This window comes from Geospiza fortis, unplaced genomic scaffold (genome assembly GCF_000277835.1).
Source record: "Geospiza fortis unplaced genomic scaffold, GeoFor_1.0 scaffold283, whole genome shotgun sequence".
Classification (NCBI taxonomy): domain Eukaryota; kingdom Metazoa; phylum Chordata; class Aves; order Passeriformes; family Thraupidae; genus Geospiza; species Geospiza fortis.
This window is the reverse complement of record NW_005054571.1, coordinates 499,685-512,793: the sequence shown is the minus strand read 5'-3', so window position 1 is coordinate 512,793 and position 13,109 is coordinate 499,685. Positions and strand designations below refer to the sequence as shown.

Here is a 13,109-nt window from a genome sequence, read left to right as displayed (position 1 = left end):
GAAAGAGGGGGGCAGCTCTGCTGAAGGGTACCGGAGCCGAGGTGCCGAGCCCCGAAGCCGGGCGGGAACGGGGTTTATAAAGGGGGAAGGAGTAGGCAGGCTCGGGGGTGCCCTTTGACCACTAGGACGGGGGTACAGGGGTGGTCTTTTTGTGGGGTGACTGGGGTACACCAATAGGGGAACGGGGAGAGGGTGGTCTTTAGGGAGAGATCCAATGGACAGGTGGATAACAGGGAACTTTCTGGAACAAAAGGTATGCTTTACTTATGATGGATTGCTTCGTCCCAGGGTGTCCCAGCTTCATAATCTTTGCCCCTTCCCCCCACAGGAGCGAATCTTGAACATATTCCATTTTGGAGCCCAGCTGCAAATCCCAGAGGTGGGATTCTGGAATAGGATGTCACTACTTTTCTTTGGGGAGGAATGCACAATAGTCTCAGTGTTGGTGGGAATTTGTCTTTGTCCTACAAGATCAAGGATAGCAAACCAGATACATCAGAATAAATTATTTACTCTCATAGTCTTCAGATGACAACATCCCCTATTTGGTTACCACCTCCAAAAAAGAATCAGTCTGGGCTTTGAGCCCAAACAAAAGGTACCATGACAGAAAGCTTGTGCTGGCCTTTACCTCTCATCTGCATCGCCACCATGGGGACTGAGTGCTTTCCTTGCCAAGTTGAATGGTGCTGCCATAAATTTCAGAATACCTCCTCCAAAATTTGAATCTGAGCACCATGATTAAAGACATCCAGGGGTTGCTCCCAAACAAAAGATGCCAGAACACAAAGCTGATACTGGTCCTTCTCTCTCATTGGCTGACTGCTCCAACAATATTGAGCTTAGTGCTTTTCTGCCCAAGGAAATGCAGTCTCATCCACGTTCTGGAGCCCACATCCAAAATTGGAATACAGCCTTCAAATCTCAATGGGTTCCAAAATTGAGGCTATACAGGAGGCCCCAAGAGAACAAACTGTTACTGGCTTTAGGTCTCCTGAGCAGACTTGTGACTTCAGCCACCACTGGGGCTACATGCTTTCCTTCACAAGGAAAGATACCATTCACTTTTTGGAGGGCACATGCAAAATTTAAATTCAATCTTGAAAACTAAATAGGGCACAGGATTACTCTCACAAAAAAAATAATGTCCCAAGAAATGTTTTGTTGCTGTTTACCTTGCCTGGGCAGCCTACCATCTATACAAGAAGCACTGGGGCAAAGTGCTCTCCTTGTCCAGGAAGGCTGTTTCACCCCCTTTCTCTCTCTCTCCTACAAGTTTGGATACCACTGCTCAACCGAATATACCCAGGGAATGATCCCACACAGGAGGTTGCAGAACAGAAAGCAGTTGCTGGCCTTCACCTCTGTGAGGCAGCCTCTCATCTGCAGGATGAGCTTGTTTATATTTCCAAGGAAAGGTGATATGATTCACATTCAGGACACTAGCTCTGACAAATGGATCCAAGCTGCAAAGGGAATAAGTGTTGCTGGGCTTTACCTCCCCTGGGTAAGTTGTTTTCTCCTACTGTAACACGTGGTCTAGTTGTTTTCCTTCCCATGTAAAAGAACTGTTGTTCTCTTTCAGGATACCTCCTGGAATTTTGAACACATCCAAGGGTTGCTTGCACAAAAAACATTTTAGGACAAAGTTCTTGCTGGCCTTTACCTTCCTTTGGAAGCTTGTGATCTGCAGCAGCAACACTGGCATTATGTTCTGTATTTCCTAAGGAATGGTACTGTCCATTCAGTTCCTGGACCCCACTTTGGAAATTTCAGGCTAAGCTCAAAAATCGAATAAATCCAAGGATTGCTCCAACACAACAGGTGCCAGGCTGGAAAGCTGTGGCTGGCCTTCACCTCCAGTGGGCAGCCTATGATCAGCATTAGAAACAAACCTGCATCTCCAGGTTCTCCTTCCCATGGAACAGCAGTTTACCGGCCGTAAGAGGGAGTGAATGCTGCTAGAGCGTGATGTGAATTAAGGGCTGCAAATGGAATCTGAAGGCCAGACGAACTTTTCGGCCCTGGCACATTGCTTCTTGCCAGTACTGACAATTTCAGCTTGGGATGTGCGCACTTCATTGCTCCTGGAGAATCAGAACATTTACTTCTTTTGCCACTACACTGCCGCCATTGTGTGGAGCTGAGCAACTGCAACGGGGAAGGTAAAATTCACCACAGGCTTTTTGTTGGGACACTTAGCGTGGGAGCAGTTAGTGAACTGTTTGGGGTCTTGCGTCTGTAAGAGGGAAAGAATGGGAAGGTACATAGACAAGGAAACTGAACAGCACCAGGCTGTGCACAGGCTGCAAGTAGAAAGTGATGCCCAGCACTTTCTTTTTGTTCTAGGACCTTACTCTGGGGGTTATTGGAGATTTCAAATTGGCACATGGACTCACCAGACTGCAGGAGAATGAGACCCTACATACAGCTGGCACGAAGAGTGCATAGCCCCAGTGTTTGTGGTGCACTGATAGGCAGTGAGGAGAAGGGGCAGTCCAGCAATTCTTTTTTTACTGGTACATTTTTTCTGTGTGAGCTGTAGCTGTTTAATTTCCTGTGTCCACAGCAGCTATCCCAAAAGCCCAATTGTGTCCTTTTGGGTCCTTGAGATTGCCTCAGGAGAAGGTATCTATGCCCAGGATGTCCTGGGCCTCTGGGCCAGTCACAATGGGGTGATTCTGCCATTTGTTGGCAGTCAGGCTCACTCATCTTCCAGCACAGTCACTGTTGGGATGCCCCTGTCACCCCAGAAATACAGATGGATTCTGCCCCTACATATCTTGATGGCATCAGGGTGCTTTGTGCACCAGTGTCAATTAAAGCCTTATATCCCATGCCAGGCCATTGGATCCACACAGTCCAATAGATCAGATTGTCCTTTCCCTCCACCTGGCAGGAGAGAGGGCCCCTCTAGCTCTCATCCTGGTACTCACTGCTCACTTCTTGTAAACTTCAACTGGAATCCTTGAAGAGGATGGGAAGTAACATCAGTCTTTGTTGTGTCTGAGGACTTGTCCACAGGAAATGGGAAAGGCACTTATACCTGTGCTGCCAGGCCAGAGGTGGGTTTTCCATCCCACTTCTTTATGTGCTCCCCATAGTCATGAAGGTAAAAGCAAAGGTTACTCGTGGTGTGCACCCTCTCTCTCAAGCAGAAGGTTCCTGCTTCCAATAGCAGAGTCTCCAGGCTCTAGGGCTGGGATGTGGGACACTTCTTTTAATCACTGGTAGCCCTCTTTAAATTGCTGCAGGTCCTTGGAAAGTCTTTCCATGGACAAGACACAGGGCTGGGGAGGGCAGAAAAATACTTCATATAGCTGGAGTTTGATAAAGAAGTTTGATAACTACTCATTGTTCTTCTTTCCATGACAGCACTGCCAATGACCTGCCATATGACACTGGCACGCTCTGTCAGAACTTCTGCCGCAGAGTTTGTGCACACTGGACTTCATCTGGATTTACAGGGGATTGCTCCTCATTTGAATCCTTATAGATTATCTCCAGCACCCCTAATTCTCTCCAAGACACTGGGTACCTTGCTCCATGGTGTTCCACATGCCTCCATGCACCACTCGATCATCCCTGGGACAATGCCTTTCCCTCACACTTGGCAGGAGTTGCCTACAGAGCCTGAGAGTTTTTGTGCTCTTCCCGATGCCCTTGTCAATGTTCACATCCCAGGACGAGGATCCCAGCTGCTTGGCTTCACTACCATCCCCTTCCATATCGTGGGCCAGGATATCCCAGCACTGGAGTAGCCAGGTCCCCAGGGGCTCACCTAACTGGCAGCTGGGACCTTCTCACACATCTTACAACTCACCTGGGCACATGGACCAGGTGATTTTCTCTGGCCCGGCCTCCTGCCCCTGTTCTGAGGGCCCTGCTCTGCCATCCCTCACTAACTGAGCTGGTTTTGTCTTGGATTCCTTGTTCCCTGCAGGGGTGGCTGCTCCCAGCACGGGCTGTTCCCTGGCTCAGCTGCAGTTGCCGTGGCTGTGGCGCTGTTGCTGTTTCCTCCTCCTCCTCCCCTGAGGGTGCTCTCCACTGACCACCAGTGTGCAATAAAGAGTAGCCAGGGCCCAGCACACTGCAGTAAGCTGCTCGTCTCTGCAGCTGACACAGCATCTCCTTGCAAATATTCTGTCACTTTAGCAGAGTCCTGTGGTTGTTCAGGGGTGAACTCCCAAACCACCAGAGCAGAGAATGTCTCAAAAAATTGGCCAATTTCTCGCACGTTCCATGCCACTCTTGACTATTCCCCCTCAGGACAGGTCTCTGAATGGCCTCCTTGGAAATCTCTGTTCTGCCTCCAAAGGTGACTCTGAACACAGTGTGGCCTGCACTGACACATACCAACAGGAACAGGCTTTCTTACCATCCAGAGGCAATTAAAAATGCTCAAAAGCTGTTGTAACAGGCCTGAAGGAGGAAAAGGGGGGAAAATGGAGAAAATCATCCTTCCCCTGTTCCCCCCCCAGGATGAGGTATGGTTATTAATGGACTTCAAAGGGCAGGAGAGCAGCACTGAATACACATCCCAGAGGACCCTCATTGCCCTTGGTGTTACCGTGTCACAAACTCACCTGCCACAGTACAGCAACAGAGAAATGCTGATCCCTGTCCCTGCTCTGTAAAAGGTCACCCCGAGGAGCACATACAGGAACAGAGCCAGGGTGAGGAACCATACCCACATGGACAGACCAAGCACCACTGTGACCAGTGACCCTGGACCTAATACAGCAAATGCTGAGATCAAATTTGTTTCCAAGCCACTCTTTTGTGGGTTTGTGCCCTCATTGTGCCTCACACTGGGACCCAACTATAGCTGTCATGGTGTAGGAATGGTACTTCCAGATTTACTGCTCCCACTGAAACCACTCTAAACTATGAGCCACTTGCTCACTTCTCCCCCTCCCCAAGGCAGGAGATTTGGAGGCACAAAAGGTGAAGATCATGGGTTGAGATAGGAACAATTTCCTAGAAAAAAAGCGAGGAGAGAAAAAGCCAGTAACAGCAACAGTATCAATAATAAAGAGAAGTGTGACTGCTCCCTCAGCTCCAATCGACACTTACCTGTCACTTCCCAGCCCATCTCCAACAACCCTCTCCAGCTCTCTTACAGGCTCCCTTCAGGGCCTCTTCAAGATACTGAAATCAGTAACATTTTTAGCAGAGAAAGATCCAATCTGTCACTATTAAATCATGCAACTACAACTGCAATATTATTTAAAATATCTAAACTATGATTAACGTAGGTATGTGAATTCCAGTATTAATCCTGTTGTGTTCATTTGAGAAATCCAGCTTTGAAAGATTATTTTTTTCTGACATATTGGAATAGTCAACCAGAACCAGTACCCACATCACTTCCTTCACTCCCTTCCTAAAGCAACAAAGCTTACCAAGTTGTACTGCAACAACTCCTTGACAGATGCGTTTATTGAAGCAATTTTTAAAAGCAGGTATTTCTGAGTGTGCTCCATCAATCCCAACTGCTCAAAAAACAACTATCGTGTCCCAAGGCAGTGTCCATGTTACCAATGGTATGTATTTAATATATTCATTTCTATCACATGCCATAAGCATAAATATTATTTAGTATGAAGATTAATTGCTACAGTTCCCTGAAAAAAAGGTGGGCACACATGGAGAAAAGCTCTTAAGCGTATTACAGCTCTCCACCTGCCTCGGACACCAAGATCAAGTCACTAGTGTTCTCATGTATATCAACAGATTTTTGAAGTGGTTTTCACTTACATTTAAATTAAACACCTTGGGGTTTTTAGGACTACACTTAGATAATATTTAGTGGTGACAGGAAGACTGATTTGTCTTTACAAACAAGCTGTCGGTCTGCTGGTAGATAAAACTAGCTCTGGAAAATAAGAGACAATGGGAAGGATTCCACTGATTGATGAATGGAAAAAGATATTTGCTTTTACAAATAAACTTTAGGTTTGCTGATAAATGAAATTAGACATTGAAAGAGGAAAGAAACAATGGGAAAAACCCCTAAATTCCATAAGAATTAAAAATTAAAAGGGAGGTATATACATTAGAGGGGAATCTTCAGTATCAGGCTGGGGAGTCTGTACCTCTCCAGTACCTCAGCCAGTGGGGAAAGAGAGAGGGAAATGTGCCCAGGAAATCAGGATAAAAAGGAGGCTGCATCCTCCAAAAATTTGAGAGATGCCAGGGGAATGCCCCATGACCTCTCCCTTTATTTGAATAAAGTAAAAGGACTCCTCTGTCTCCTTTTTGGACATAAATCTCTGGTGTTTGTGGATTAATTTTCCTAACAGTGAGAAGTGTAACATTTTAATATTTACAATATAAATACTTCAAAGGTTTCAAAATACCTTCATTTTGCTCCATATCTTCAGACACTCTAACCTAAAGAAATAGGTTCCATGAATGACATTACAAAACAAAACAAACAAAGCAAACAAACAAAAAGAACCAAACCAAACCCAACCACCTCTCCCCCCAATCCTGACACAACTTAAGCAATTTAGAAAAGGAAGGAGGCTCCACAATTCAGAGCTAAACCACTAGTCCTACTAATGAAAGGTGTTTTGAGCTTAGGTAGTGCCACCATCTACACATGCACAATAATCACAAATTCTCAGTGTTTGCCTGTATAAAAGAAAATACTTCACCATTTAACCAGATCTTCCTTTTGAAGAACAGTGGTAAGAGTTCCATTTTCTGAATGCAAACCACCTTGTAGTTACTCCACTTGGAGTGCAGAGCTGCTTTTTAAAGGTCAGGATCCACTTCAATGTGCCCCTATTCCTCAACTCATGACTTTTCACATATTTGAATGTTTTACCAGCCCTTTTGACCAATAATACGATCATTTTATTTTCAAAATAAGTATTTTTTAGCAAATGAAAAGCTTATTGCAACAGTACAACATCTCTATATCCAGTGTGAAAGCAACATGGTGGTATAAATATATGCATCACTGTATTACACAGAATCTATTATACACATTCCAGTTAACCATGGAACAATTAACAGGTAGATGACCACTGATTATGGGCACAAAGTATTTTTGTGAACAAGATTTTGAGAAACTTGAGGAAAAATCCTGTTTCTGGAAAGATGACAATCTTGGGATTCCATTTTTGTTTTCAATGAAGTCAATGATTTTTATTTTTAAGGATGCTGTATATAAGAATGCACTTTGTATTAAAACCAAGATCAATACTTTACAGTTTAAGAAACTTTACATATGTACATAAATTACATATCAGGAATGGTTTTAAAGCTCAAAATGAGTGCTGGGAAAAGTCTATTTTCCTTCTATTAGAATCTTGAACTCTTTTACGTTGTGATCATTTGCAACAGTAATGGCATGATCCAGAGCTCGGATACTTGCTAGAAGCTTTATGATCTGCTTGATGTGCTCCCTAAAAAAGAGGCAGGAAAGTCAATACAGAAACAGAACAATCAATGACATTGATTAATTTTTCAACAGAAGACTACATTATGGAGTCATATATTTCATATTCCTGTTGCAGATATTATATTGGCTTAATGAGGTAAAGGCAACAGATTAGTTAAATGCTGGGAAAAAGCAAGACAGAAGATAGAAATCAAATTAGAACCTGCTATGAAAATAGGATAATTGGATGTTTCTCTTTCAATAAAAAATTTTACCACATTATCATTTCACCTGGTGAAGAAAGTTCTTTCAAATTTAGAAACACACCAGCAAAACAAGAGAGTTCAAAAACTTAAATAAAATCCCAAACTGTTACACTGAAACACAGGACTGTACCAAGATTGTTCATTCCTGTGCTGTTGCTGTTCCCATTGTATGTCAGCTTACTTGGCCAGCAGTAACGTGTCTAATGCAAACTTTTAATTAAGCTGATCATTGGATTCAAGTAAAATTACTCTTGGATCTCAGGCAAAACAGGTTCATCTAGTTGCTTGTGTAAATAGTCAGAACTTTTGAACTGTTTACAAAGGACAGTTTGGAATTTAGAAGCCACTACTCGGGAATCAGCAACAGGCTCACAAGGTGGAACAGTCCAAACATGGTAGCTACAAAATTTGGCAGAATCACAGAATGCTTTGGGTTGGAAGGCACCTTAAAGCTTATCTCAGTCTAGCTCCCTGCCATGGACAGGGACACCTTCCAGCAGACAAGATTGCTTAGAGCTCCATCCAAGCTGGCACAGAACATTTCTAGGGACAAGAAGCTTCTCTGGGCAGCCTGTGCCAGGGCCTCACCACCTTCACAGCCAAGAATTCCTTCCCAACATCTAACACAAATATCTCCTCCTGCAGGTTTAAAGCCACTCCCCCTTGTCCTGACAGTATCTGCTCATATAAAAAGTGCTTCTCCCTACTTTTTATAAATCCCCTTATGAATCCAGGACACTAAGCAGTAGTGCAAAATGTATTATCAGTGTTCCAGTATTTCCAGCAGTTGCTATATTCAGACACCTTAAAAATATCCATTTCTGACATGTGAATTCAAAGAAGTTTCCAAAGACACACAGCAGGATGGAGAGAGTTACCCATGTTTGCATGCACAGGCAAAATAAATCACAAGAACTGAACTCAAAGTAAGTTACCTGGCATTTCTCTTCTCTACATCAGAGCAACCAATGCTGTTTCTGTAAATTGTATCAGCCAGGTGAACAAGGTATCTACAGAAGTTTTCTAGCTGAGAAATAGTCTTGTCTCCTGTTAGATTAGCGAACCACTGCTTAGGGAAGCAAGCAATTACCTATGAAACATGGGAAAAAGGAAGTTAAACACAATGTAACAAAAATTTTAAAGCTATGTAACATGTATAACTTGTGAAGTTTGCCTAGCAAGACTGCAGGGATAAGGCCCAGCTGAGTGAAAAAATGAGAAAACTACCAAAAAAAACCCACACCAAAATCCAAGCAGTAAAGCACTGAAACCCACAGTATACCTAATCCATCTACAGGCATGAGCCAGAGAAGGTTCTTTCTTTAGTCTGTATACTACACCAGGGAAAAAAAAAAACAACCAAAAGCAAAAAACCCCAAAAAACTATTTTTCACTGACTACAGCTTTTGAGGTATCAAAGCCAAGATTTCATAGGCAATGTCAAGTTTTATATTTTCCTTTCAGTTTAAATCTATTACTTTAAACATTGCTTGATTTTACTTACACTTTGAGCTTTCTTAATGCTGTCCTCTCCATACTCTGAGTTTTGAAAAGCCATAAGAATGTATCTATTTAGCAACCCATCTATGGACAGCTCCTGTAGAGTTTTGTTTGAGAGGATTCCATACCACTGGAGAAAGTTTCCCAATAACTAAAAATACAAAACAGGGAAAATAATTATTCCAAAATGTACTGAAACCAGGGAGTTGATCGAACATACCAAACATTTTAAAATATTTTAAATGTTTTGCAAACCTATTCAGAATACAGTCTCCCTTGCTGCTGCCATTTGAACACAAAATTCCAGAGAAGAGTTCTGTTCGTGTGATCATGGAGAGCAGTTGTTCAATCAACATCAGCCTCTACTTTTCTGTTTAGCTGAGAGTTAATTTTCTTCACAGTCTTTTATTGGAAATAAACTATGACAGCCACAGCTTTGAGCTCCCACATTCCCCAAAAGTAGGGTATTTTATTCTAACAAGCACAAGGATATAAAAAACCTGGGGTGAGTAAGCCAAGTCACCCCATAACATCCAAGCTGAAATGATGGTGCTTCCACCTGACAACCTCTTCAACAACAAAACCAATTAGGCTGGAAAAGACCCCTGAGATCAAGTCCACTCTTAGACCAAACACCACCTTGTCAACTTGACCAGAATATGGAGTCTTTCTTCAAAACCCCTCCAGGGATGAGACTCCACCACCTTGCCAGGCAGTCCATCCCCATGGTTAATTATCCTTTCTGTGAAAAAACTCTTCCTGATGTCCATCCTGAAGCTCTCCTGGCAGAGCTTAAGGACACTTCCTCTCATCCTGGTGCAGGCTGCCTGGGAGCAGAGCCAGACTCACCGGAGCACACTCCACTGTCAGGCAGTGAGAAGGTGCCTCTGTCCTGTCTCCCCCTTCCCCACCTCCTCTTTTCCAGGCTAAACAACCCCAACTCCCTCAGCTGCTCCTCACAGGACTTCTCCTCTAGACCCTTCCCAGCTCTGTTCCCATCCCTGGACATGCTCCAGCCCCTCAATGTCCTCCCTGAACTGGGAGGCCCAGAGCTGGACACAGCATTTGAGGTGTGGCCTCAGCAGTGCCCAGCACAGAGGGACAATCCCTGCCATGGTCCTTCTGGACACACCACTGCTGGCACAGGCCAGGTGCCCTTGACCTTCTTGCTCACCTGGCTCACCTTCAGCTGCTGCTGACCTGCACGCCCAGGGCCTTTCCTGCCCAGTGGCTTTCCAGCCACTCAGCCTCCAGTTCTGGGTTACTGTGGACAAAGTGTAGAGACCCAGCAGTTTGCCCTGCTGACCCTCATCCCACTGGCTTCACCAATCCAGGTCCCTCTGCAGAGCCTCCCTGCCCTCCAGCAGATCAACACTCCTGCCCAACTTGGTGCCATCCACAAATTTACTGAGGGTCCACTCAGTCCCCTCATGCAGATCATCAGTAAGGATATAAAAGAGGACTGGGCCCAAAAGTGAGCCCTGGGGACACCTCTAGTGACTGGACACACTATGAGGAAGGCACAGTGCGTTATCAAAGACTAAGAATCCAGAGTTGGAGGTTTTGCAAGTGAAGTTGAAGCAGTTTCCATCTATTGTTTTCCACAAATTTGAGGAGGATTTTATTGCTACACTGTCTCAGACCAAAGATTTACCAGACATATTTACTGACTTACCTTAACAGAGGACCAAAACTGACGTTGGAAAAACAAATACGGACCAGAGTTCTTGTTTTCTAAGATGCTGGAAAGTAAGACATTTCTTTAATGAGCAACCAAAACCACACTTCTGTCTTGAATTTGCTGGCTTTTTCCTTCCAAGACACAGCTCACTTCCATACATATTCCCTTTCATCCTTCTTGTCTCTGCTAAGTGCTAATAACAAAAGATCTCCTGTACCCAGGCACTGAACCACACTGGGAAAAAACCCTCTTAACTATGGACAAACACAGTGACTTGCTAAGAAGGTCATAGTTGAAAGTAAACTTACTTTTTTGGATACAAGGGCATGAATACATCATCATCTAGTGTTCTCCTCATTCTTAGCAACAAGGCCTTCAAAAGCATCTGAAACAAGTAATTTTGTTTTAAATGTCCAGTGCACTGCTTAATAGTTAAACACTCAGAAACTGATTTTTAAAGCAACAAAGAACACTTGTGACCATAACAGTAAACATACATATTTGAGCACATAAATACATAGTCTTAAAGAAGTCCGTAAAAATTAACAGAGCAGAAATTCTACACTTTCAATTAAAACTTGAACTCTTATTACCACTTCCTCTATTCACAGAAGGCAAGTAAAACAACCCAATTTCCAGGCAATACATTTGAAAAGGCTACAAAGATCTAAAAAAGGAAAGCCCAAGTACTTGTAGCCAACCATTACAGCAAAACTGAAGACCAGCAAGTCTTACTACATCTGGTGTACCTTGTTATCTCTAGTATCTCTTTTGTGAAGGCTTCACTGAGTTCCTTCTTTTAATTTATCACCATACTTTACTCCCCACAATCAGGTTGCAGAGCACCAAATAATTTTAGAATTCTTTTTCTTGCTGTACTTTCCAACATAAGGTATTAAAAATGTATTTAACTTCCTTAACTTATGCAACACATTAAGAAAAAAATCCAGCAACTTACTTGTGTATTTTTGTTCTCTGCATTCACCACTGAGGGATATCCATCTATTAGTTTCTGTACAATTGCTACCATTCTAGATGTCTGTGTGGTAGAAAAGGGATCCCATATATTTTCAGAAATTACTGTAAGAGATTAAAGAATTACTCCACTTTACAAATACTCAAATACAGTAATTATTATACAAATACAGTATTATATACTCAAATCCATGCAATTATTTACAAAACAGTAAAATCTGAAAGCACAAACAAGCATCAGACTCCACAACCCCCTCCCTCCCATTTTGAAGCCTATAATTACCTGTTAATTTAGGAAGAACAACTCTCTCTACAATGGTAGGCAACAGTGAAATATCAGCATCATCTTTCACCTGCTCCTGCTCTTCACAGCCATAAAACAGCAATGACTCAAACCACAACATTGTTTCAAAATCTCGACACTTGCCCTAATAAAAAAAGAATTTGGGTTAGATTCCTAAATGAAGATTTGAAGTCACACATAGAAAAAGTATCATGTATGCAAGTGTGATACACTCACAGAAACAGCTTTAAAACACTCTGCCAAATGAACCAATTCATCCTACCAGCACAGCCACTAGATGCAATGAAAAGAGAAAATGGCTGAAGCAAGACTGATTTTTTAACAGTTTTTGCCCCACAGATTTTAATTTCTACTTACACCTAAACCAAACAAAAGCCTATATATTAGGGTATAAGTTGAAGTACAGCTCAGTTGTGCTGCATTTTAAAATTACGCCTTATGGATTTAAAACCCCTTTCTATGAGCACCTTGTAATTTTTCTACCTCAACAAAATGCTTACCAGGATAATAACAGAGAGCAGTGAATACACTTAGACTTTACAATTCTGTACCATGTCTCCAACTAATATGAGCTTTGTTTTGTCAACCTGAAAACTCAGAGAAATAGCATGAGGGAAATGAGAATGCACAAAAAAATGTCTGAAATTTTATGATGGTGTCTTTCTCAGATTTTTCCTTGTTAGATTAATGAAGTCAAATATCAAATTAATAAAATTATTTTAATACTCTGAACTTTCTCTGAAGAGAAGTGATGCCTCCCCTCCTCTGCACTTGAAGTAGAGGTGAAAATAGAAAAACTCCTTCTACAGATATTCTCTTGGTAGGTTAAGGAAAAAAAAAAAGCACTTTTGAGAGAGGGAATCAAAAGCTGCCTGAACTGTTTGTCCTGGTGGCATCCCATGAAAGCATTGATATCCAGGCTGGACAACAAATGTGTGCCAGGGATACTGGGCTGCCACAGTGCTGTCCTGCCTTTCCCATGTTCCCTAC

At 42.9% G+C, this 13,109-nt stretch overlaps 1 protein-coding gene across 1 annotated transcript in view; it reads right to left on the bottom strand.

Moving 5' to 3' along the window:
• Nucleotides 1–6,841: 6,841 nt before the first annotated feature.
• The window catches only part of PAXBP1 (PAX3 and PAX7 binding protein 1), a 22,083-nt gene continuing 15,815 nt past the window's right edge, over nucleotides 6,842–13,109 (bottom strand). The window contains exons 11-17 of the mRNA XM_005429735.3: nucleotides 12,099–12,243; nucleotides 11,799–11,920; nucleotides 11,149–11,225; nucleotides 10,835–10,901; nucleotides 9,164–9,310; nucleotides 8,595–8,749; nucleotides 6,842–7,418 (exon numbers count right to left, since the gene is read on the bottom strand). Of these exons, the coding sequence (XP_005429792.1) occupies nucleotides 7,301–7,418; nucleotides 8,595–8,749; nucleotides 9,164–9,310; nucleotides 10,835–10,901; nucleotides 11,149–11,225; nucleotides 11,799–11,920; nucleotides 12,099–12,243 (831 nt within the window). The 3' untranslated portion in view covers nucleotides 6,842–7,300. The remainder of the gene's footprint in view (nucleotides 7,419–8,594; nucleotides 8,750–9,163; nucleotides 9,311–10,834; nucleotides 10,902–11,148; nucleotides 11,226–11,798; nucleotides 11,921–12,098; nucleotides 12,244–13,109) is intronic.